The 24,787-nt window shown below is 39.4% G+C and overlaps 4 protein-coding genes across 7 annotated transcripts in view; 3 read left to right on the forward strand and 1 right to left on the reverse strand.

Annotated features, from left to right (window-relative positions):
- kcnab1b (potassium voltage-gated channel subfamily A regulatory beta subunit 1b) overlaps positions 1 to 12,666 on the reverse strand; it is a 54,852-nt gene extending 42,186 nt beyond the window's left edge. Inside the window, exons 1-2 of one of the 2 annotated variants that reach the window (XM_084732090.1) lie at positions 4,491 to 4,934; positions 1,862 to 2,400 (exon numbers count right to left, since the gene is read on the reverse strand). In XM_084732090.1, the coding sequence (XP_084588216.1) occupies positions 1,862 to 2,076 (215 nt within the window). In that variant the 5' untranslated portion in view covers positions 2,077 to 2,400; positions 4,491 to 4,934. Of the gene's footprint in view, positions 1 to 1,861; positions 2,401 to 4,490; positions 4,935 to 12,093 lie in introns of those variants that run through there. The other variant, XM_084732088.1, reaches the window with a different exon arrangement.
- A 3,095-nt stretch (positions 12,667 to 15,761) lies between these two features.
- On the forward strand, positions 15,762 to 17,214 carry LOC146317587 (complement C1q tumor necrosis factor-related protein 3-like). 2 transcript variants are annotated; one of them, XM_084732743.1, is made up of 3 exons: positions 15,762 to 16,018; positions 16,161 to 16,283; positions 16,852 to 17,214. In XM_084732743.1, exons 1-3 carry the CDS (start codon positions 15,805 to 15,807, stop codon positions 17,130 to 17,132), a joined length of 618 nt encoding a protein of 205 aa, XP_084588869.1. In that variant the 5' UTR covers positions 15,762 to 15,804; the 3' UTR covers positions 17,133 to 17,214. The 2 variants fall into 2 exon arrangements, 1 of the variants encoding a protein (XP_084588869.1); XR_014771679.1 differs by lacking the exon at positions 16,852 to 17,214 and having other exon boundaries at positions 15,876 to 16,031; positions 16,161 to 16,287.
- Positions 17,215 to 19,398: 2,184 nt separating this feature from the next.
- On the forward strand, positions 19,399 to 20,580 carry LOC146317588 (cerebellin-4-like). Its single transcript, XM_084732742.1, has 3 exons — positions 19,399 to 19,686; positions 19,824 to 19,946; positions 20,051 to 20,580. The coding sequence occupies exons 1-3, from the start codon at positions 19,443 to 19,445 to the stop codon at positions 20,329 to 20,331; spliced, it is 648 nt and encodes a 215-aa protein (XP_084588868.1). The 5' UTR covers positions 19,399 to 19,442; the 3' UTR covers positions 20,332 to 20,580.
- Positions 20,581 to 20,960: 380 nt separating this feature from the next.
- On the forward strand, positions 20,961 to 24,197 carry LOC146317589 (complement C1q subcomponent subunit B-like). 2 transcript variants are annotated; one of them, XM_084732741.1, is made up of 4 exons: positions 20,961 to 20,995; positions 22,990 to 23,198; positions 23,331 to 23,453; positions 23,542 to 24,197. In XM_084732741.1, the coding sequence occupies exons 1-4, from the start codon at positions 20,976 to 20,978 to the stop codon at positions 23,826 to 23,828; spliced, it is 639 nt and encodes a 212-aa protein (XP_084588867.1). In that variant the 5' UTR covers positions 20,961 to 20,975; the 3' UTR covers positions 23,829 to 24,197. The 2 variants fall into 2 exon arrangements, with proteins under 2 accessions (XP_084588867.1, XP_084588866.1); XM_084732740.1 differs by lacking the exon at positions 20,961 to 20,995 and having other exon boundaries at positions 22,899 to 23,198.
- The last annotated feature ends 590 nt before the right edge of the window (positions 24,198 to 24,787 follow it).

The following is a 24,787-nucleotide window of genomic DNA, read 5'->3' on the forward strand; positions in this document are numbered from 1 at the left end:
GATATATTTAGCTGTGTGGAGTGTACTTCACCGTAATGACTGGGGATGAAGCAATATATCGAATATCAAAATATTGTGATTAAAAAAATGCCTATACCAGATTGGCATGGTATCAAGACATTGGTTTGGTTTTGCCACTGTAGATATAATGCAAACATTCATTACCAAAGACACTTTATTCCAATTTTTTGCACATATTTAGGTCAGGGCTGCCCACTCTTATCTTATTACATGGTTTTATTAAATATTTGAAAAAACAATGTTTTGTGTCAAATTCTTGAGTTTTCTTTAGTAACTAGTATATTTAAAGGTACTACAAACAGTTTGTAACTGGTTATGAAACTCACTTTAATACTGATGCCTCTATCTGAGCTACAAAACCATCTGTGAGAAGACTGGCTGTTTCTATACAGTTAGTCTTCATGTCTGCCACTGTGTTGGATTTTCTGTGAAATCACATGAAATGATCATGAGTTTATATTTTTCCAGGTAAAGTTACAGTGAGTAGTGTGTTACCTAGTTAAAATGAAGCAGCAGAAGATTTGTATTTATTTTATTTCATTTTTGATGTTATATTTTGTGGTTATTACAGTGGAAACACCACTGAAAATCAACACAAAATGAAAGTTCCTTGTAGCTTTAATAAAGCTAGTAATTTGTTTGAGTCATCATTATTGTCGGGTTTTTTTTAATATTGTGATAGCATGAGCTTTTTATCATGGCATTATCATAATTGAAGTTTGCTACATCCCTAATAACAACAGTTTATCCTTCACTGGTTTTTGTCTATTTTATTGTTATTATTTTTATTTCTTATTCAAATTATTTACATTTTTCCTATTATATTAGACCTGTTTCTTTTCCAGGTCATCCTGACTGATCTTAGCCTGATTTTCACAGTACAAACAGCTGGCACAGATGTTCAGCAGCACTTGTTAGGTCAGCTCAGTTGTCAAAAATATGTATTTTTATCTTATTTATGACAAATATTTAACATAACATGGTTAATAAATAGTAAACCATGTTGGGTACGGTATTTGATATATTGTTAAATCCCTTATGGTTAATTTTATTATCTTATTTTCATATAGGTCTGGGGAGATTCCATTTTCATGAGAGCAATATCTGGAATTAAATTACAGTTACTAATCAAAATGTTGGTGATTACAAAGGGGTTGCATCCAAGTCTTATCTACAGTGAGTATCAGGTGTAATCAAACTGTTTTCATCATTTCAGCTTTGAAGAAGATGCTGTGAGGTTGAAACTGGTCTTTGCTTTTAACCAATATGACTTCAAATAAAAGAAATGCTTTTAATATCATTCTGTGTGCCTGAAGCACATTATCTTTTCTGTATTTTCATCTGTCAGTGCCACATCAAATTATCTTGTCTCCCTCTTCAAATGGCACTTGCAAGCGATTAAATTCAGATTTTCCAAACAACCTAAACTACACACACACACACACACACACACACACACACTATTAATTGTGGAAACATTGTATAGAGTTGCCAATAAATCTGTGTCTTGGAAAAATGTCTGCATTGTATCTTGACACAAACACACAGAGACACACACCATCCCACTCATCACCTGTCACCGCTCATGTATCTTCATTGTCTCCATCAGCGCTCTTTTACTTTATGTTCTCTCCTTTCTCTCTGCTTCCCTCTCTTACATTGTGTTCATTCATATTCATTTATTCATTTTCTTTCTCTCACATTCAGACTTGTGGCAGGTTTTCACACCATATGAGAGAAAACTCATCTAACTAAACTAAACACACCTCCTCCTCCTCTCCTCTTTCTTCTTCCTCAGTCTACTTTCTCACACAGTCTCCACCATCAGTCGTCTACGTACCGGTACTTCATGCCGGTGAGCTTGGCGGTGGACTCCTTGAGGTTGTGGTGGTAGCGGTGGGTGAAGGAGCCCAGGCTGCGAGCTATCAGGGCCACGGTGCGGAATCGGGCGCGGGCCTGGCTGGCTGTGTTGGGGCTGGTGGCGTTCTGCTTGCTGTGCTCACCGTTACGCGGGGCCTTAAGCCCATGGTCCGTACATGCAAAGGACACCTGCATGGCTGTTGGCAAAGGCCACTAAAGCTGCTCCAAGACAAACAAGGCTTTGTTTGTGTCCTCAAAGGTACTTAACAGTCTTTTTTTCTGTGAGTGGAGCTTAGATTTTGTCCTTGTTGTTCTTACGTGAAGTTGAAAGTCAGTAGTCCAGGCCAGTTCTGCCTGGTACTCATATGGAAATCACAGACAGGAATGATGGGAGCATGAGATTGCTCAGTTTTTTTTTCCCTCAAGCTGATGTTATGTCGAGATCTGACATAGCAGCGGTGCAGTCCCGGTCAGTGTGTGAGGAGCTGAGACGGGGATCCTGTGCCGGTCTGACTCCACCTGAAAATATGAGAGAGGAGGATGGAGATGGAGGGAGAAGGATGAAGGAGAAGAGGCACTGAATGAGTCGCTGCTGAGACAGTCGCCCAACTGAGAAGAGCACTTAAGAGCGTGTGTTGTTGCGGGGAGGTTAGAGGAGTGAGAGTTTAAGGTGTGTGAGGAGGAGACGAGGAAAATGTCCAGCTTAAACAGACATAATCTGTGAAACCTCTTTGTATTCTCTTTTTCCGTGCTGTTTTCATCCAGTTTAACGTCTTCTGCGCTCATCTCTAAGCTGCTTCAACATGGCAATATCCAAGAGCAATCCTGCCCTAGTTTTTCTTGTCTTTCTCATTTTTCTCTTTCTGTGTCTGTCCTCCTCAACACTCTTAGAAATAAAAGTGCTAACTAGAACCATGTGGGGTTCTTTTGCTTGTCTTTATACAAGAACCCTTTTTGATTCCTGTAAAAGCTTAAAGAGGTTCCACTTAGAAATTTTTCAGGAGATTCTACCTAGAACCCAACATAGAGGGTAATACCTAGAACCATCTGTGAAAAGTTTCCTACGGAAGGTTCCACAAAGAACCCTATTAAGGGGCGTAACAGTGTAAGAAAATATTGGTACACTTGAGTATCATGATATTATGTTTTATGATACTGTATCGAGTTTCAGAAACGATGTATTGTGGTATTGTGATACAGCCAAAGATTCATGGCAATGGTTCATTTTGTGGTGTGTTTAAACCACCAACCACTATAGAGCGCAGTGTCATCTGTCTTCACTGTTCTGACTGGATAAAAAGTAAACTTTTTAAGCTTTATGCATAAGCTTGTGTGGTCTTATTATGTACTACGACTGTTTTAAAAAGTAGCAGTGTATCACCTTGCTAACAAAATAGCAATATATTGAATTGCAACCCCTGTATTGTGACACACATTGTATTGTCAAATTCTTGCCAGTGCACAGCCATTCCTCTAATGCAGGAAGTATACTTGCTTTTAATTACGCCTTTGCATACACACCCTTACGCATCCCGACGCTTTCATGGCTGCCTCGCGTATCCTACGTCCATTTGGAGTGATGCTTGTACACATCCTCAGAAATTAACGCTACGCATACGCGAACGCAAACACATGGTTAAACAGCAAGTCTATCTCCGGCCCAAGAGTGTTAACAGACACCTTCACGATTGGGTCTACCAGTATCCTTTTATATTCCAATGGTTTCAACTAGAACACACCAAGCTTATCTGAAAACATACTTTACAGGGGTTTCACCTAAACCCTCTAGTCTTGAGAGGGTTCTGCGAAGAACCACATTGAACTGTATTCTACAAATGAATCCCATATCTCTGTTGTCATTTTGTTTGCATTGAGAAAACATGTTCAAACAGTCGTGTTCAGCAAACGTTGAAGACCTCTTTCTTCTAAAAAAGGAAATGAAAAGTGTTCTGGAATGTTAATTACATGCACAACCATCGCTCCAAATGGACGCAAGATACGTGAGGCAGCCACGATGCATAGAGGACGTGTAATTAAAAGCAAGTATATCTTCAGCCTTACAAAGAATCCTCGAGGAAGAAATTGGTTCTGGGTAGACCCTTCAGAAACAACCCCTTTTGGAACCCTTCACTTCTGAGAGTGCACTTCCTCAACTCATACTATATAAAGGCTCGTGCACTTTTCTCATTTCTAACTCATGTTTGATCTCTTGCTCATTTCTGATTGGTCCGTTTCTGTTTACAAAGTCTACCTCTAATGCCTCTTTTTAATGCGTTTCTCTTTAGGGTGTCTGGGAGGTTTTTGTCAGGCAGCCAGTTAGTTGTGGGTGTCTTGGGAGTCTTTCTCGCCCTCCAACCGCAGCTAAGCCTTTTAGTCAAACACCTGGAGTGAGGAGAGTAACACTGCACCACCACCACATAGTGCTTTCAACACAGTACACACATAATTGCATACACCCTCTCAATCTCATCACACATCTTAAAAATAAGGTCATGCTTTCACAGAAAAGCAAATACTGTACACTCATAAATCTTCTCCAGCTGAACCGCAGCATTTGCTTCCACTTGCAACACACACAACCAAATCTTTACTGATACAAGTGTTCTTACACACTGTGAGAGACAAGGATGAAGCACGGTGAGAGTCTTGATTGATGTGTGTCCTCCTGCAACTTTGAGAAGAATCAAGCATCGGCAGGCAGAGGTCCCGCAAAGATCTGCATCCCAAAAGAAGAAGAAACAGCAGCAGCTGTCCTCGGACCCGGCAAAGAGCTCTGTCCCGTCTCCAAAGTCCAAAGCTTTTATGGTCCCCGGCTTTGCAGCAAGAGCGCTCTGTTTGATAAAGAGACCCTGGAACGGTAACGGACAAGCTGAGAAGAAGAGGAGGAGGAGGAGGAGGAGGAGGAGAAAGGAGGATGCATGGTACCTCACTTCAGGGAGAAGAGCACAGATGCAGTGAGGAGGCGAAGAGCAGCGCGTGTTGAGCGTAGAGGGAGCGAGCCAGGCGCTGAATGAGGGAGAGAGACAGTGTGCACAGGCTACTGGCTCTGACTGACTGGCTGAAAGAACTGCAGTGTTTTTCACTATGGCGCCACACACTCAGAGAGAGACAGAGAGGGAGAGAGATAGATCCTGAATGGAAGTCAAGGGAGCTAAGTTGATGTGTGTGTGTGTGTGTGTGTGCGTGGTCATGTACTTAAAGAAACCCACCTCAGGCAGGGTGCTAAAGTAGCATATGGTTGACAACAGTAACCTACATGTGCACGTCACAGGCACGCTTCACTTATGAGGCATTTTATTTGCTAACCCGTCTTTTTGTTGTCTGCCATTACCGTGCGTGCCCTCTTTAGACTGCAGTAACCTTTACCAACATGTAATAAGTGGAGGACAGCAGCAATGAAACTATATTTTTTTCTATTTGATGCATTTATTCAGAGTAACCAGATTTTATTGTGAACAATACATCCTCTTTCAATAAATTTTTTTTTGAAATTTGTGTGGAAATTGCACATCTTCATGCAGTGGCAGACTCACCGGACCTCAACTGTGTTACATGTGTCACGTGACATAACTCACCTGCATTGTGAAAAGCTTGCAGCTCGGTTAGGTGTGAGCACAAACCTACTTATTTGTATTATATTAATTTATGTTATTCATGTTGTCGCATTTACTGGCTTGTTGGCTTGTCATCTTATCCTGTTAAATCGGAAAGATCCTAACCCCCCTCCTCTCATGCCAGGTGGCTGAAGGATGTCATGTTTCATCTAAAACTAGAAAAGGTTAAATTTACCCTACGGGGTAAGAAGGCTTAATTTAGTAAAACGTGGGCCAATTAATATCTTACTTCAGTGCTGTTACTGGGATAACAAATTGGAATGACTTGTAGCGCTCTCACTCTGGGGGAATGAGAGAATGTATGGATCAATATGTACAGCTGTACGTACAGAATAATTCAGTGCTCTCTCTCTCCTTTCACAGTTTCGTTTTGTTTTGCTTTTTCCTTCTTTGGCTAGTTGCAGCCTGCTGGATTGGGAAGGAGGTAATGAATGGGAGATGAGAAAGGGGAAGGCAGTTTTATATTTTGAATATTATATGATGTACCTGAATTGGATAGGGATATAGGAATATTTTGAAAAGTAAATAAAGAGATATTTTAAAAAATACTTAGTCAAGTTTAGGAAATAAAACTACTTAAATATTGTGGTCAGGACGGACATGACGTCTGATGTCACTCTGATGGCACAAAAACTACTTGGTTAGTTTTAACCAATAAAACTACTTGGTTAGGTTTAAGAAAATATCAAGTTTTTGGTTAAAATAACTTTGTTATGTCTGTCATGTGATATCACTCATTTCCTGCAAACATAATGAGCAAAGAAATATATCTTTAATAATAGGCGGAAGCAATACCATGTTACTTTTGTCCCTCCTCTGTTTCCGTAAACTTTACCCTGGTTACCACCAAAGATAGGCTGGCGTGTTAAATTAAACCTTTACTGATATTTAGCCCACAGATCTAACAGATGACACACATTTACAGTGTTCAACACGTCAACATTACCTTAAAAACATAAAATGTTTCATTTTGTATTTTTTTGTATAATAAATTGTATTCATTCTATAATATAATTATGGAAAAACCGATCAAATCAGGCTGATTTTGTCTGAGGACTCATTTAGGGAGTGTGCTTCAAATGGCCTTTAAGACGTGTCAATGACTTCCGCGTTATAAGGCCCGTGTGTTGCAACTGTCCCGGTGCATTCTTGCCCCTGCTCTCCCCTAGTAACTTCAAAACCATGCCCTCTGTGCAAATAGAATAACAGCAATTCATGTTTTGCACTGCGAGAAATGACATGCTACAGTTAATTACAGTCTCAAAGAAGAACCATGGGAGCCCCGCACTGATGCTGACATCTCTGAGCAGATGTTACTGTAAGTGGCACAGTGGAATAAAGCATAAACCAGCATTCAGGCAGTGCAGCGTCTTATCTTTCCTCCCCCACTGAGCAGTAATGTGACAATGGAGGATTTCACGGTTCATTGAACATCCACGAACCTCGAGGCCAACGCAGTTTTATTTATATCCTTGTGATTGCATTTGATAACAGCAGACACTTGTAAAGATCGGTTCAGCAGGGCCTCGACATTTTTCGATGCCGACGTTGGCTTCTGGGTCAGTAGGAGCAGTTGGGGGTTGAGGCTGCTCAGGACAAGCAGTCAGATTTTATATATGTTGGAGGAAACTATATGTAGCATCGTGAAATGTAATGAATCTGAGTTGAGGTTAGTCCCTCCGGAGAGAATTGAACCGTTTTTGCAGCGCTGGTTTTTGGTGACCTATATTTCATTTTGCTGTTTCCTTTATTGTTTTATATGGTTTGACGGAGCTCTTTTCCTTCTAGTTTATAATTATTACTTGTTAGATCTAAGTCTGACTGGCACCCTCCTTCATTTTAAAGTGTCAGTTCTGCTACAATCTTTCTACTGTACTGTCTTTTCTAGTGCTTGTTATGCATAGGAACCCTATAGGTGTCACTACAGTGTAATGCTCGTAAAACTTTTGACACATAAGCTTCAGAGATGAAACAACCTTTCTACATTCTACCTTTTGACTGAGGCATTGATGCAAACATTTGTGGAATTTGTCACTATATCGACACTTGTATTCTGTCCTCTCAAGCTGAAATAATTATTAGAAGACAAATACTCCTTTAAGGTGTAGTGATGTAAAGGCTAAATCTCACTGTATAATTGTATGTGTGACAATAAAGTTGACCTTTTCCTTTATGTTTACTGTGGTGACACACAGTGGCTTTCTGGCAGATAGCCCTGAAGGCAAACTTCCTCCATGTGTGAGCCGCTTCAAAATATGACAAAACAACACACACAAATCTCACAAGAGTTTTGCAAATCTAGGGCTAACATTTAGACACAACCCCAAGAAAGCTGGATCCTACATGTCTAATAATGTAACGATCATTTATTAGACCCTTGTTCTCCATATCTTTTAAAGTCTTTTCCTGGGTTACACAGGGTTTCTGTGTAGTATTTGAGGTGCCAAACCCTAAACTGAAATAACCCTGATTACATCACCAGGATTATATTTGCAGACTTCGGAAATCTGCCTCTAGAACCGCAGAGGAAGTCATGTAACTACACAACTGTTCACAGGCCCGGAGGCACGGTCTAAAATCAGTAGAGTGCACCTTTAAAACACTCAACCTTTCAGAAAAAGAAAAAAAAGCTCTGCTGTGCTGCCACTTCTACATCATCTGCAGCTCGTTTGCCTGCCAGCAAACCCAGTTTTGGCTTGATCATGTTGTTCTGCGGTGCTCTGGAGAGGTATCTGCTCTGTTGGACAAAGTTGCAAACATTCCTCTATAATGTCACCAGCACCTCCAAGGCTACAACTTCCTCCCTGTCGATCCCATTTAAAAGTGTGTCAGTCAAAAGCGTCAACTAGATCGTACATTTCCCGGCTGGAATCCCCAACGGGCGATGAAGCTGTTACCTTGAGGCAAACCGCTCTGCTTTAATTGCTCCAGTAAGAACCTTTAATAGAGTTCTGAAACTTTGTTACAAAGGCACAAACCTCCATACAGTGACTACGCACATCTTGAAATGTATGAGCGACTATGACGCAGCACTCAGGAGACTAATAAACATCTCTAACCTAACCCTGGATTTCCCACAGTGTGGAACATCTGTCAGCATAGCTTGAGAGCGCTGGCTGTGTTCCTCCAAAATTCTGTATCTATTAATACAGAGAACATAATTCTTTACCATAATAGCCTCTGCTCTCTAAATAAAGCTCTCAGCTACATGAGATTCCATGTCACATAATTACAGCCCTGTAAACAGTCTGCTGCTTTTAGGCTGCACATTTTACCCTCATGTTCAAAAGGCTATTCAGTGTCTAATAGATAGTTTTCCTTATCAGGCCTAACCTCCTGTTGAGAAAATGAGAGATAATAACGGGGAAAACCTTTCCAAGCTGTCTGTGACGTCACTGCTGCAGCAGTCCCACTCTCTCACTTCTTTCTCCATGTATTTCCACTGCGTCCCCCTTTTTGCTCACGTTTTCTGTCCGCCTGTTATCTCCTTTCTCACACACACACACCCTCTCCCATCTCTCCTCCCCAAATCACCGTTTAACACGGCGCTCTCGCTCACTTCGAGTCCTACAGTCTTTCCCCTGCGCCGCAGATTAGAGCCGGGAGCGCAAGTCATTGTGATGCACTGCGCGTAGAACACCACAGAGGAAGAATTGGTTGTTTAATCTGCCTTAATAGGGTGGCACTGGCTCTGTGTAGACATAATGGCCACAGTTATCAAGCGCTACAAATTTCACTCCGGGCCCAGTGAGCATGCATGAAATACTGATGAAGAAGCCTGACATGGGGAGACAGTACGAGGACTTGAAAATGTAAAACCATCATCATCATCACCAAAAGTGTCCTACATCAACAGCACAAAAAAACAACAATTTTGTCACCTACTTATATTATCACCTCATATTATTCCCATTATCATTATCATTCCCACCACTAACATTATGGCATTTTCCCATTATCACCATTAGCATCATTATCAGGCCAGCGTCTGTCCGAGCTCTTCACATTTCAAAACCACAAAAATATGGTGACACTGATGTATGCAGACATCTTTATTGTGACAACCCCTTAAGATGACGAGTGACCTTATGTATGTGCCCAGCAGGCATATGGCCTCACACTGGGAATATTGAATGACAGAAGGAGGTGAATGCAGAGCTTTTTTTTTTCCCCCTAATGGTAAAGCCCTCAGTGGTTCATAGATTCAGTATTGATGAAATGTTTATGTCTGCAGACTTTCAACCTTAGGATAAATGGCTTACAAACTCACTTTGGAGTCATAGCCTTTATGTGTTTACTGGAAAAAAAATGCCTAGGGTAATAGCTCATCCTAAATGCACCGGGGAAAAGATTCAGTTCATAGCATTTTAATAAAACACATCTTGGGCATCACAGTTTGGCAACGTGCCGTGCAGATGCAAAACTGTGAATTAGGTTCATTAATGAGGTTATTAATATAGTGTGCTTAAATGAGGTAACCATTAAATAAATTGTTCAACATATTGGGAAATATGCTTACTCACTTTCCCGCCTAGAGTTTGAGAAGACTGATATTGATCCTATGAAATGTGCTCATCGCTTAGGTGTTTCCTGTAAGGGAGCAGTGTTGGGCAAGTCACTGAAATTCTAACGCTGTCTATCATTGTACTCATTACAATTTTGCTCATGGTTTAGACCAGTCATTCCCAAACACTGGGTCGGGACCCACAGGTGGGTCACAGGAGATTTTATTTGGGTCGTCAAATAAATAAAAAGACTATGGAAGAAATTTAGTGGTATCTTAATTTTATTCGTATAATTCAGTAGTCTAAAATGTTCTATATTGTTTTACTGAGGAGAAGAAATAAAAACAACGAGATGTCCTGTTAACTTCAGCCCGAATGCAGTTATTTCTCATTTATAAAGTGTTTAACATATGCATATGTTTGCAATAACATGCATCTAGATTAGGACTGCAAATAATTTATTGCAAATGGAAGTAGTAAAAGTGTGGAACATTAATTTATGCATAATAAAGCCTTACCAAGATGAATTAATAAGGTCTGTTGTGAATTGGGTCATGATGGTTTGTCATTCTTTGAAAGTGGGTCCCCAGGAAAAAAGTTAAATGCCGGTTTAGACAGTTTGATTCAGTAGAAGAAAATCCACAGGATGCTGGATATGTTAGCCAAGTGTTAATTAAAAATTATGTGGTGAGCAGTTTTTATTATAACGAAAAGCAAGGTCACATGGCCTGAAGTGTCTTGTGCCACCATTAAGGTCGGGTGTTGTTAGATCAGAGATCGGGATCAGCGTTTGTCTGCCTTGTCTTTCTGTCCTCTGCAGCTGTACAGTGTTTTCAGGTAAGTTTCATTACGTTGTATTGCGTCACTGTCAACACTGTAAGGGACGGACTTGTTGCAGACACTGATTGTTGTTGTTTACAGTGGCCATAACGCGGTGTGTTACTCCCCCCTGCCATGATGCAGGAGGCCTCAACAGACCAACAGAGGCCAGCTGGATGACAGGAAACAGGTTACAGTACCGAGGTGGTTTTCTTGCTGGGTTTGGCTCCTGGCACCCCGGGCCTGAGTCACAGTTAGCTAACTTACTTTAGAGGCAAGTAAAGCTATCTTTCCATCAGGAAAGGTATTTTTGGATTAGCTGTGAATTAGCTGAGTTGAACACTGCCAGAGCCTCCACACTGTGAGCTACAATAGCTTCTCTATGTGTGACATCACAAAGACTCTGAACACTATTTATTATAAAGTCTATGCCTCCTCCCCCTGCTTCTAGCCTCGCTCTCAAGCTCATCTTAAATGTCAGTATATTCTTCAAAGAAGTGATCATTATCAGATATCATTGTTTAAATCCATGCTCTTGATGAACACTCTTATTTTTCAGTTATTATTCTTCATGTGCACACAATAACATCTATTATGATGTTGAATGAGGGTTTGGTATCATGTAATATATTAATTATCCCAGTAAAAGAAATAAAAATATAATTGGACTTCCCTCCCCTCCCTGTTCTTCACTGAAAGACAAAAAACTCCAGAAATACGTAGCAATTTCTGGAAAATTTCACTCATGATTCATGTGATCATTTCTCCTGACTGCCTGATTTCTGTCTGCTTCGCTATGACAATCAAACATGAGCCCTACACTTCATTACTCATTCAAATCCTCTGTCTTTCCACAGAACTGAAACCTGCCGAAGCCACTGAAGACGTAGCCTTGTGTCTGATGACGGCCTCGTGTGCCTTAAACGTCAAGTCTAATTGCGGAGGGGAATTAGTGCCGGGTCTCACTGTGCTAAGAAGGACTCTTCCTTATCAGGAGATGATGAAAGCATTAGGTATTTAACAGGACAGGGACCCTGCTGAGCAGAGTTAAACTTTAATCCTTACTTCCAGTGGTTTATAAATTATACAAAACAGAGGGAATTGACAAACAGGCTTCTGTTTACCCCGATTGGGCACATTTATCCCTGAGGAAAACAAAAAAATATTGCAGTGCATTCAGCAGAATCACTATGATAAACCTGAATGATGCAAATGTAGAAAATCTATTTGAATTTTCAAGTGCATGCATCCTTTTTAAGAATATAATATCCTACCTGTAGACCATGCTGACACTGGGCTGGATGGACGCTTGAAACAACTGGCTGTGTATGTGAAGAAGCTCCTCCAAACTCTGCTGTTCTCGAGGTCTGCTGGCTTCAAAGCTTCCTGGCAGGCAGCCGGTGGGGCTTGGGGGGTACAACCTGGTTCCTGCCCCCTGCCTCTGCTGGGTGGAACTGGGACAGCGATCCAGCCTCGGCCCCCCTCTCTGCCTGGGCACGGGGATATCACTGCAGGCTGCCTTGAGATACATGTGTGGATCGACCTCGTCTCCCACAGGCTGATGGGACACTTTCCTTTGTTGGCAAACCCTTTTCAATATATTTAGTCATCCTGTGGAGGGAATCTGTGCCTAAAAACATCTCCATGTAAGTACAATGCAATGCTGGTCATGCGAGACCACAGAGGATATCCGTATTAGTTTGCTGAAGAGTTCTTTTCATGCCTGGGGCCAACAGAGTGATTTGGAGTAATACCCTGACACAATTTCCATAGATATATCAAACAAAGTTCACATGTGCACAGACAGAGCCAAGGCGGCCGAACAAATGGACACAGAGGCACACAAAGGCAATCCATACACTAGCAGTATCAAAGGGGGTAACAGAGAGCAGGGGGCAGAAACATCTCTGTGGGCCATACCTGTGATGTCAACTTTATTCTTAGATGATTGACAAATTAAAAGACAAAGGCAGCTTTTGTTTGAGCTCCTGGTGGCTCCAGCGAGAGAAGCCTGCTTGTCTGTGAGGCAAGCCAAACAAAGCCAGAGAGATATTTATGTCTACTCGTCAGAAATAACTTCTGGTTACATCTGCAGCTGAGAACAAAATGTCATCCAACCAGTCTGCTGTGGTAACATTTCCTTAAAGAAAACAAACTATTATAGAAATGCAGCTAGGTGTGTGAACATTCAATACTGATACCAGGAACTTTTTTGTCACGGACAAGAGAATCTAAAACCTACCACAAGGGTTTTTTAGCTGGTTGCAAAACTATGTGACCTATATAAGCAAACAAGACCAACCATTTCCTTATAGTTATTCTCAAAGCCTGCCACCAGGTCGAAATCTCCTTGAAATCAGATGAAACAAGCCTGTGTTTACATTTTCTGAGGCAAAGTTACAGTGAGTTGTAGCTTAACCAGTTAAAAAAAGAAGCTGGAGGAGACTTTTAGTTAGATAATTTTACTTTTGACATTATATTTTGTGTTACAGAAGTGGAAACAACTGCTTTTGTTCACAGGGGCGTCTAAAATCAATACAGTATGAAAGATACACTAAGTGGATGAAGTTTGACTGGCCATAAGTATAGCTATCTTATTTTAAGTTGTAAATATCCCTCATATTAGATGCCTTTTGTTGCATATTTTACATATTAAATTGAGATGACAAATTAAAATGAAAAGTTACTTTCAAAAGCAATAAAAGGCATCCTTACTCAGTTTAATACACTTAAAGGTTTTTCTGCTACATCACGACTTGGTCTTACTCTTGAAAAGTCGCTTCAAATAAATATTGCTGTGTAACTGACAATATTTAATCAGTTAACTTTATTTATGCTACTGTTATGTTATGTTTTGGTATGATGAAGCAATTAGGATACAAAGAAGGGTAACTATATTCCATTACAGTTATAGGAGAAAAATCTGATTACAGATAATTTTGTTTGTAAAAATTGGCATTATTATACACACAAGTCTTTTTAATTTGATGCCAACAAATGGCACCAGATTATAGGTTATAACTGAAGTTTTAATATTTTACAGGCCTCTGAGATCTGCAGGTTTAGGTAGGGTGACCAGATGTCACTGTTTTCAGAGGACAGCCCCTGTTTTTGGTGACTGTCCCTATCATGTGTTTTGTTATTGAAATGCATTTGCTGTCCTCTGAGGCCTTTGTGCTCCTTGCTTAAGGTGTATGTTCATGATCAGTAGCATATTTTAAATAACTTTGCGAGCTTCCTAAGAACTACAGCTGCAAAAAAATATATAGAAATTATATTCACTCCACATTACTTATTGTTTGCTTGTCTGCGTGATTTGAGGGAGAGGCAGTGGAAGAAGTCATTTATATTGGTAAAAAAATCCATTGATCTCATGCATTTTACAAATACACCTAGTATTTGTAAAAATGCATTGAGTATATGTTACATATGGGTGCCCTCTTCTCTCTTGGTCAGCTGTACCTGCCTGCCCTCTTGTGAGCAGAGAGGATACAGCAGCCAGACTGAAGGGAAAAAAAATCAGTTCTTCTTTCTCATACAGTTTAAAGCCTGAGTGTCTTTGTACATTTTGTGCTTTGCTCATCTAGAAAAGGAACACACATCCTGGCAGAAAAAATAATAACTAGGAACCACTGGAAGTGGATGCATGTACACACACACACACACACACACACACACACACACACATACACACACACACACACACACACACACACACACACCAACCAACAAGAACACACCTCACTCATTCACAGGCCTAAGTGTATGAGTATATGGGCTGAAAACGGAGATAAGATGTTGGATGAATGTGGGGGAGCTGAGAGCACCTCTGTGTTTCTACTGTGTCCTCCCACTCAGTGTGCAATGTGAGAGGCAGACGCAGAGCATTTAGTCTATTTCAGTCCCTGGATATGTAAGGCCTTTTCTTCACTGTTCCCTCCAAGACCAGAGTGACTCATCCACACTTGTGCACAATCTTACTCCTGCAGGCAGTGAGGCAACGCGACTAGAGAAAGCAGACCCTCAAAGTGGAAGCCACTGCGGTCAATCGCATGCAAATACTTTGACTTAGTCTCAAAGATTGGCATTATTATTGTTTAGCACCCGGTGCATATAGCTTTCTAGTTATTAAATGTCTGAAAGGTGTTGTAGCCTAGTACTATGGCTGGGGCCTGGGATCTTTGACCGGTGGCTGACCGTGCTAACGCTCCCTGAGATATCATCTGAAAGGCTGATCTGAAAGACTGACAAATAATGAGGAATCCCATTGCATGACAAGAGGAATGATAGAGAATTACAGGCAGACATACAAGTGTTTCCTGGTCCTCTCTGCCTTCTTCTGGTTGCAATATATCCACCAGCCGCTGGTTTTCAAAGTAGCTTTGCCAACACCGGTAACAAATATAATTTCTCTCTGGCAGCTTTTACAACTTTCACATTGCTTGTCTTTTTCATTTACCTAATAAATGTCATGACAGACAACCTTATGCCGTTTGGGATTAGGCTGTCAGCTAACCATGCTACTCCTATGTGTACATGTGTACATTTGAATTCCAATAAATGTATTAACACAATGACAAAGATTTGTTTATCCGCACATAGCATTTTTGAAAATTCATTATGAACAGTATTAAACACTACAATGAGTTGAGTTTAATGTAATAGTTTATTTGTTTAAATTTTTTTTTTTTTGGTCACATGTGCCTTGAAGTTTTCATAACATTTTTAATTAAATTCATAGATTATAAAGGCTTAGTAGATGTCAAGTTAAAGGAAAATTCTTCAAACAATAACCTCCTTATGTTGTTTTTCTAAGGAATGATGACGGAACTAAAAAAAATCAAGGTCAAGTTGACAGTCATTCAAACAAAATCGTAAGTGGTGGAAAAACAGGTTTGCATCTGGAAAAATATTTCCTTGTTCGTATGGTATATATATCGTCTAGATAGGGAGAGCTGAGCAAGATAACCACAAGCAGCTGAAAGATGAAGACCTTCGTTGTTGTGCTGACTTTTTCCCTCTTCTGCCTTAGTGTGACTGAGGACCAGCAGGTGGATCACCAAGCGGGACTGAGCAAGAGGGCAATCAAGCCACCTTATGCCAGTTGTGACCACTACCAGCTTACCGTCTTAAGAGAACTGGAGGCCAAGCTGAAAAACACTGAGAAACAACTGGAGGATCTGAGAAAAGAAGTCCAATGTAAGCACATATTGTAAATAAGTTATAGGCTTTGAGTCTGTCTTTGTGCATGCATTTTATTAATTGTTTCAGGTTTGACATTTAACATGTTTCAGGTTGCTAAACATTATAATAACCTCCTGAATTCATGCAACCTCTCAAGGTAACCGTGTGGCATTTGGAGCAGTAATCGGCAATGTTGGACATACTGGAGTATTTAACGCAGAGATCACACTGACCTACAAGAATGTCTACTCAAACACAGGCTCATACAACCCTGGAACAGGTAAACTTATCATATCGATGTGCATTAATAGATATATGGGTTCATGTGGATAAAACTAAAAGCACCCAGTGTCCATTGTACTGTAACTAAGTACATTTACTGGCATACTGTACTGTACAGACTACAGGGAGTTTAAATGGATATGAAACAATCTCACTTAAATTTTTTTGACAACATATTTTGTCCACAAAGGCCTCCAAAATCAGTCAGCACAATATGAAAGTTCCTTGTAGTAGCAGCTTTGAGTGTAGTTTTAATGAATTCCATATTATTTATAGAATATTTCCATTTTCTGCTACTTTACACTTTTTTTTACACTACTTTTCAGAGGGAAATATTGCAGTATTTACTCCACTACATTTCTCTGACAGCTTTAATTACCACTTACTTTTCAGTAGGGGTGTTGCATTATAGCAGTATTGACGATAACTGTGATGTTTAAGAAATGAAATGCTGATATCATGTTAGTAACAATAATAATAATAATAATAATAATAATAATAATAATAATAATAATAATAATAATAATAATAATAATAAGTGCCTCTTAAATAATTCTAATCTACAGGCATTTTCACTGCTCCAGTCAATGGATTCTACTACTTCAGCTTCTCTGGCCATAATCATTCAAGTAAACCAATGGGGCTGCGGCTTATGAAGAACGGAGTGCAGATGGTTACTGTGTATAACCATCCAGCTGGAAACCGCTACGAGACAGCAACCAATGGCATGACTCTACAGCTCAAAAAGGGAGACCAGGTGTACATGAGACTCCGAGCACACACCTGGATTTTTGATAATATCAATAGCCACAGCAGCTTCACTGGCTATTTGTTATTTTGTCAGTGAGTGAAATAAAATTCAAGTAAGCATGAACAAGAAGGCTTTGAAAAAGGGTAACAGGTAACGGGTGGCGGTGGTGATGTTGCAGATGATCAATACGATAGAATATACAAATATCAAGGGTGTAATAATGCAAAATGTCTTTTGTGTAATGTTTCTGTTAGCTGTTTGGTGCTGGGCAGATAGTGTACAGTGGGTCTACTAGAGCTTTTATTGTTGGAAAACAGTTGGATGTATGTGCTGATGATAGCAGCTCAGGAAATGTGATTCAATATAAATCAATGTCATATGATTAAAAATAATGCAGATAAAGAAGAATCTCTATCATGATTGTAAAAATTGAAAAACATGTATTCGTTCATATGTGTGCCTTTATAAAGTGCTTAATTTTAATAAATGACAATGACTCCAGCAAAACTGATGTCATCATTTGAAAAAATGTTGCCATTACACCTCAGAAAACATGAAAATGCTTAACTTCTTGGAAGAAGAAACGCAGCCTGGTGTAAAAAAATGGCTTTGGTCTTTATTGCCAATTTCCCTGTTCATTACAACTATACAGAGGTCATTTTTATATAACTCACCTACTTTAATTATATCAAGACTTGAAATTATGCATAATTAGGAGTGTGCCTACTTTGAATGACAGGTAGCTACCTTCACATGGCTCGCTGCCAGGTAGCCGTTTCACTCAGCCGCCTCAGCTCCACCCAGGCTCCGCCTCTTTGCCGATTTCTCGATTAGCCGGTTAGTCGAGCCAGAGCAACCAACCTGTGAGGCGTCTGTGAGGACAACCGACGGCAAGGAGTACACTGAAAATTATTTGTTGATGGAATTTTAATTAAACTTTCCCTGTTGCTGTGCATTTCTGAGCACAAAAAAAAAGGATTACTTTCAACATTATGAAATTATTTAATTCTAATTCTGGAAATTCTGCTCAAATAAATTACTTATTTCAATGAAACATGGAAATGTTTCCACTCTCTTTTGTCCCTGTCTATTGACATTTTGGCCTATCCCATCAAACACCGTCACCTACTCTTACAGACTGTCAGCTGTAACTTTGAACTGTTTGTAACAAATATGTTCTCATGTACTGTCTTATATTTTTGTATCATTACATATAGTTTTTGTTTTACAACTTGTTTTTCTGTTCTACCTTATCTTAGGATTACCATAAAGCACCACAATTAAAGTTATAAAAGAATAAATTCTTAGGTTCAGAGAACAATAAACAGAGAACATACTGTTAATGTTGTTGTAAAGTGATTATAAAGATAAGGCGGGCACGTTTATGCATATCTTTTGTCATCAACAAATCCCAGGCAAAGTCCAAGCCAACATTGTATTCGTCCCCAATGAAAATTTACATTTTTAAAATTGGGTGGTGAATATATAGATTCTTTTCCTAGGAAAAAAAGGCAAATAATTTCCTGAAACAGCTGGCCGCTGTGGCTTTTGGCACACTAGTGGTGTGACTCGCAGTGCTGATCTGCCTTGATCCTTTTTACTTTTCCTCAAGCATCAATCAGAAATGGATTACCATTAAAATTTTACACACACATTCAAGGTAGCCAGGGAGTTACTGAGACTATGACTACAGGACTTTGGGGATCTCCTGACTTTTCATTACGCTGGTATTTTCATTTTGAGCATATTAGCATACTGATCGTCACAAAGCAGTGATTCAGCTATTTACACCCCGACCCATAGTTAAACTATGAGGAGCGACAAAGTGTCTATAAAGAGGAGGCTGCGGTGGATGATTTGGTTAAACACAGGGCTTCCTGGTCTGGGAGACTGAAGTTTGAGTCGTGTGAAACTAGAAGTCTTTTTCAGCCTAATCTGACTTACTAATTAATTTTTTAAAATATTATTTTCAGCTTTTAATCTTTAATAGTTTGCTCACGTTTAGGCCAAAAAAAGAAAAAAGTTTAGAAAAAGATCATTGTTTGCCATGCAGGTGTAATGTGGCTATCAAATAGCATTGTTGGCTACTTCCACCTGGGTGCTAGTAGCATTTTCTTGGCACTGACTGCAAAGACCATACTTGTCAGTAGGATAAATTCATTGTAATATAAGTCTTCTCATACAGTACAGTCAACTTTATCTTTTAAGTGAAGGAAAAATATGTTTGTAAATAATTATCTGTGGTTATATTGACCAACTGTAATAAATCAGTAACCAAAGACACCTTATCATTATCCCTGATAAGAATTATTTATTTTCTGGTGAATTTAAAGGTATTTCCTCCTTCATGTAGTATATAAAGCAGAGTGAAGAGAGCTGATCAGGACAAACAGAAGTAATTGAAAGATGAAGACCTCAGTGGTTGTGTTGACTTTATGTCTCTTCTACCTCAGTGCAGCTGAGGACCTGCAGCTGGAACAAAAAGCAGGAGAGGACAACAGCACCAAGATTCCCAACACCGAGCCAGCTTCTGGTGACACAACAGGGACCCAGAAAAACTCTTGTCAATTTCTTGTCATCTTAAGAGAACTGGAGGCCAAACTGAGAAACACTGAGAAACAACTGGAAGATCTGAAACAAAAGGTCCAAGGTAAGAACATATTTTAACTAAGCGGTAGGTTTAAATTCTTTGTGTGTGTATTGTTTTCATTGTTTTCAGGTTGCTTCTGGTTTAGTTAAACATAACAAGCATTATAATAACCTCCTGTTTTCATTTAACCTCTCAAGGTAACCGTGTGGCATTTGGAGCATCTATTGGCCCAGGTGGAAATATTGGACCTTTTAATGCTGAGATCACACTGATATACAGGAATGTCTACTCAAACACAGGCTCATACAATCCTGCAACAGGTAAACTTACCATAATTATGTGTATTTATAAATATGTCTTCATATGGATAAAATGTAAGGAATAAGTGGAATATGATGTAATTCTGTCTGTTGATCATCCACAGGTATTTTCACTGCTCCAGTCAGAGGAGTCTACTACTTCAGCTTCTCTGGTCATAACATATCATCTAAACCTATGGGGCTGCGACTGATGAAGAACGGAGCGCAGATGGTAACTGTGTTCAACCATGTAGCCGGAAACCGCCACGAGACAGCAACCAATGGCATGACCCTACAGCTTGAAGTGGGAGACCAGGTGTACATGAGACTCCGAGCAAACACCTGGATTTATGATAATAGCAATAACCACAGCACCTTCATCGGCCATTTATTATTCCGTCTATAAATGAAATACATCTTCAAGCACTAAAATATTTATTTATCAAATTTTGTCAGACATCACTTGCACACAGATGATTGGTTATTTTCAACTCAATTTTGGGGAACAATGTTTAAAAAATATCCTGTTTATATTATTATTCTGAGTGATATTAAAGGATAAGTCTGGTACTTTACAGTTGCACTTTCTACCAGGCCTCCCCTGTTCTTTCAGTCTGCGGTCATTTAATAAAAATCCTCTGTTTAACTGCAGTGGTAATTCTTCTGTGCTGTGTTGATGCTGTCTCTTCTCAATTAACATTTTACAACGAGCAAAACAACACCTGTCTAAGTGTTATATGGTGAATGATTGGTGAAACACGATATTGCACTTTGTCTGCAAGGAGGCAAAGTCGAGTTGGCATCCTTCAGTGAAAAGAAAATGAATTATTAACCAGTCAGGTGAGGTCACCATCATGGCAGTGCCCAATTGTGATTGGTCAGGACTATTCTACAAGAAGGCCTCCCTTTGGTTTTCGAATCATAGCATCAGCATCATTAAAATGAATAATGGGAGAGCTATACACTGAACAAAACTGAAGCTAAAAACATCCTGGATTTGACCACTGCCATCTTTGGATGTTTCTTGGGATCTTTAGGTGAAATTATTTAATGGATTGCCAAGAAATTAGGTACGAATAATCATGCTTCTCTTAGAATTAATTGTAATGACACTTAATGGTTATGGTACACACAGTGGTGGACAGTAGTGAAGTACATTTACTTGAGTATCTGTACTTTACTTGAGTATTTGTTTTTTTTGGAAACTTATTACTTTCACTCCACTACATTTCTAGGAAGGTTATTGTTACTTTTCGACTGAGCTTTGAAGTCAACTGTTGGTGTTTTTCTTTTCTAAAATGCAGTTGGTCACATGCTGTGTTCCTCACAAAAGAAAACCAATCACAGTAGCTCCTCTGGATTGATGTAAAAGTGAAAATACATCATCCAGGCGCTCTGTAACAAGAACAAGCAAGTTCTCCCTCTGTCATTCAAACAAAAAGCAGTAATGGTGACAGCAGGAGAAAGACAAAATGAAATGTCAAGATGTTATTATAATTATTAATTGTTCCAGGTAGCTTTTAAAGTTGGATTGTTTTTATCGGGGTGAAAAATACCACATAATTCACGTATATATACTGCCTCTGAAGACAGAAAGAAATCTCAGTTATTTAACAGGCTTGGAGAACTCCTTACAGTCGGCTTCAATCTAATTTTCATGATGTGATTTTAATACAGTTACATCAGAAATTGACAATAACTGTCCTTTTTGATTTTGATTGTATTTCTATGCTGAAGTTTTTATAGGTGTTTCTATAGGTTTTGTGTAGCAGAGTGGTTCTACAAGCATCAGTGCATCATTTGATGATTTCAAAGAGTTACAAGCTTCTGTAAATGCATCATGAAAACAATACAGCATGTATTGATATTAGAAAATGTACTTTGTAATTTGTACTTTTGAATACGTAAGTAGTTTTAAAAGCAAGAACTCTAATACTTTAACTTGAGTAAAATTTTGACTGAGCAACTTTCACTTGTAGTTGAGTAATCTTTGACCAGGAGTATCTATACTTTGACTCAAGTACTGGGGTTGACTACTTTGTCCACCACTGGGTACACATGATAAACACTATCCCTGCTAAACACCATTATTTACGTACCTACAGCCTGGCAGACTCTCAGTGTTGTTACCAAACAGAGGATGTTTGGTGGTGATTATTAATATGTAATTGTGGATGAATGCTCATGTGTTACTCTAGTGAATGTTTCCTGCAGCAGGATAGTGTATGTGGACTGACTCAAAAACAGTTTTACTGAAGTCATCCAGAGCAACAATGATGTGTCTTGAACAGTCTTTGGATTATGATGGAGGTCTACTGTAAAGAGAAAATAACTTTAATTGAGTGCCTATTTGCACCCGCTGATAATAGTCACATTACACCCTGCCCCATCATTTAGCTATAAAGAGTGTCTGTGAAGAGGATCACAGTGTAGACTTTTCATTTCCAGCTGATTTATTATTACTTTCAGTTTTCAGTCTTAATTTGGTCAGATTTAGGTTAAAAAATAAAAACTTTGTCAGGTTTAGGACAAGATCATGGTTTGTCTCTGCCATGCAGGTGTAAACAGCAAATGTGGCTATCCCACCTGCAAATAGCGTTGTTGGCTACTGATACCAGGAAGCTAATAGTGTCTGCCTGGCATTGGCAGAAAATATTTCTTATCAGTAGGACTGTTTATTGTAATTCATAGGTCTTCTCATGGAAATTGCTGACAATTAGAAAAATATAGCCAGCTTTATATTTCAAGTGAAGAAAAAAGAAGTTTATGACTACAAATCTGTGGTTATGTTGATAAATGTGTTTTAAAAAAAGAGGTTTGTAAATAATTATCTGTGGGTTTGTTTGCCTATGGTGATAAAAAAAAAAAAGTAACCAAATAAACCTTTGGTCAGGTAATGGGTATTTCCGAAAAGAAGAAACAAGACTTTGATTTTCTGGTAAATTACACGATGTCTTTGTGTGGTATATAAAGCGGTGTGGGGAGAGCTGATCAAGACAAGCAGAGGTGTGTGAAAGATGAAGACCTCAGTAGTTGCGTTGACTTTATGTCTCTTCTACCTCAGTGCAGCTGAGGACCTGCAGCTGGAACAACAAGCAGGAGACGACAACAGCATAAAGATTCCCAACTCTAAGAAAACTTATGCCTGCACTGATGACACAACAGGGAGCCAACTGGGAAACTCTTTCCAAGTTTTTGTCATTTTAAGAGAACTGGAGGCCAAACTGAGAAACACTGAGAAACAACTGGAGGATCTGAAACAAAAAGTCGAAAGTAAGAACATACTATAACTAAGCTGTAGGTTTTTACTCTCTCTTTGTGTATGTATTGTTTTCAGGTTGCTTCTGGTTTAGTTAAATATAATAAACATTATAATAACCTCCTGTTTTCATTTATCCTCTCAAGGTAACCATGTGGCATTTGGAGCATCTATTGGCCCACGTGGTGATATTGGACCTTTTAACGTGGACACGACACTGATCTACAAGAACGTCTTCTTTAACACAGACTCATACAATCCTGCAACAGGTAAACTTACCATAATGGAGTATATTAATCAATATATGTGTTCATATAAGTGGAATATGATGTAATTCTGTCTGTTGATCATCCGCAGGTATTTTCACTGCTCCAGTCAAAGGAGTCTACTACTTCAGCTTCTCTGGTCATAGTATGTCATCTAGAAAAATGGGGCTGCAGCTGATAAAAAATGGAGCGGTGATTGCTCAAGTGTACAACCATGTACACGGAACTGTAAGTCGCTACGAGACCGCAACCAATGGCATGATTCTACAGCTTGAAGTGGGAGACCAGCTGTTCATGAGACTCCGGGAGGACTGCTGGATTTTTGATAATGCTGGTAGCCACAGCACCTTCATTGGCCATTTGTTATTCCGTTTGTAAGTGAAATAAAGGAAAAGTAAGCAAAAAATGCCAGGTGGTGATAATGTTAAGACAAAAAAATTGGAGACTCAAATCAGATAATTAATAAGATTTTACCATTTTACAATATTCAATGGGACAAAAATGAACCAAACAAAAACCAAGCTTACAGATATTTTGCTGTCTGGTGTTTTCACCAGTAATTTAGTCCAACGTTTTTTACTGTGTCCAACAGCCACTCTGTATTTTTTGCTGAACAGTTGCATGTTGATGATAATAACTGAGGAATCTCTCATTATTGTGTAAAATGAAACATGTATGTTTATTGATACCATGTTTGCCTTTATAAAGTGTTCATTAATAAAGCTTCAATGAGTCCAACCTGGAAAATGTTGCCTGCATTTAAAGGACCAGTGTGTAATAATTACAGGAATTTATGTACATAAATGAGATATATTATATATAAGTATGTTATTTATTATTATCAATCAACGTAAACTCATAATCTATATGTTCCCGTTACTTTAGAAATAGCCATTTATAGTTACATACAGTCGGGTTGCCTTATAGAGATCATCATCCTGCGCCGGCTACGGCAGCGCAGAGCGGACAAACTGCACTAACAGTGAGTCTTGGGAAGCCCATGGCGACCTTATGTAGACACCGCAGCGTAAACACGGAAGTAGACGGGGAGGATAGATAGGTGATTGCTGGCAGATCATTTAGCGTTGTGAACCTTGACTGACACAGTTTTGACAAATGGAGGATCATACATACACTGTACCAGAACAAAAAGCAGCGGACAGTGAATCTCCGTCATCCAAGAAGCGGAGACGCGAAGAAAGTAAACGCAAGCATGACAGGAAACGGCAAAAACACGAATCAACATCGGCATAGCGTTTACACGATGGAAATCGCTGATGGAGGAGAAACGTTTTCACAGTGACGCCGAGGTTGCCTGTTTTCTGCTGGACAGGTAA

Source organism: Lutjanus erythropterus, chromosome 12 (genome assembly GCF_056507025.1).
Source record: "Lutjanus erythropterus isolate fLutEry1 chromosome 12, fLutEry1.hap2, whole genome shotgun sequence".
Classification (NCBI taxonomy): Eukaryota; Metazoa; Chordata; class Actinopteri; order Lutjaniformes; family Lutjanidae; genus Lutjanus; species Lutjanus erythropterus.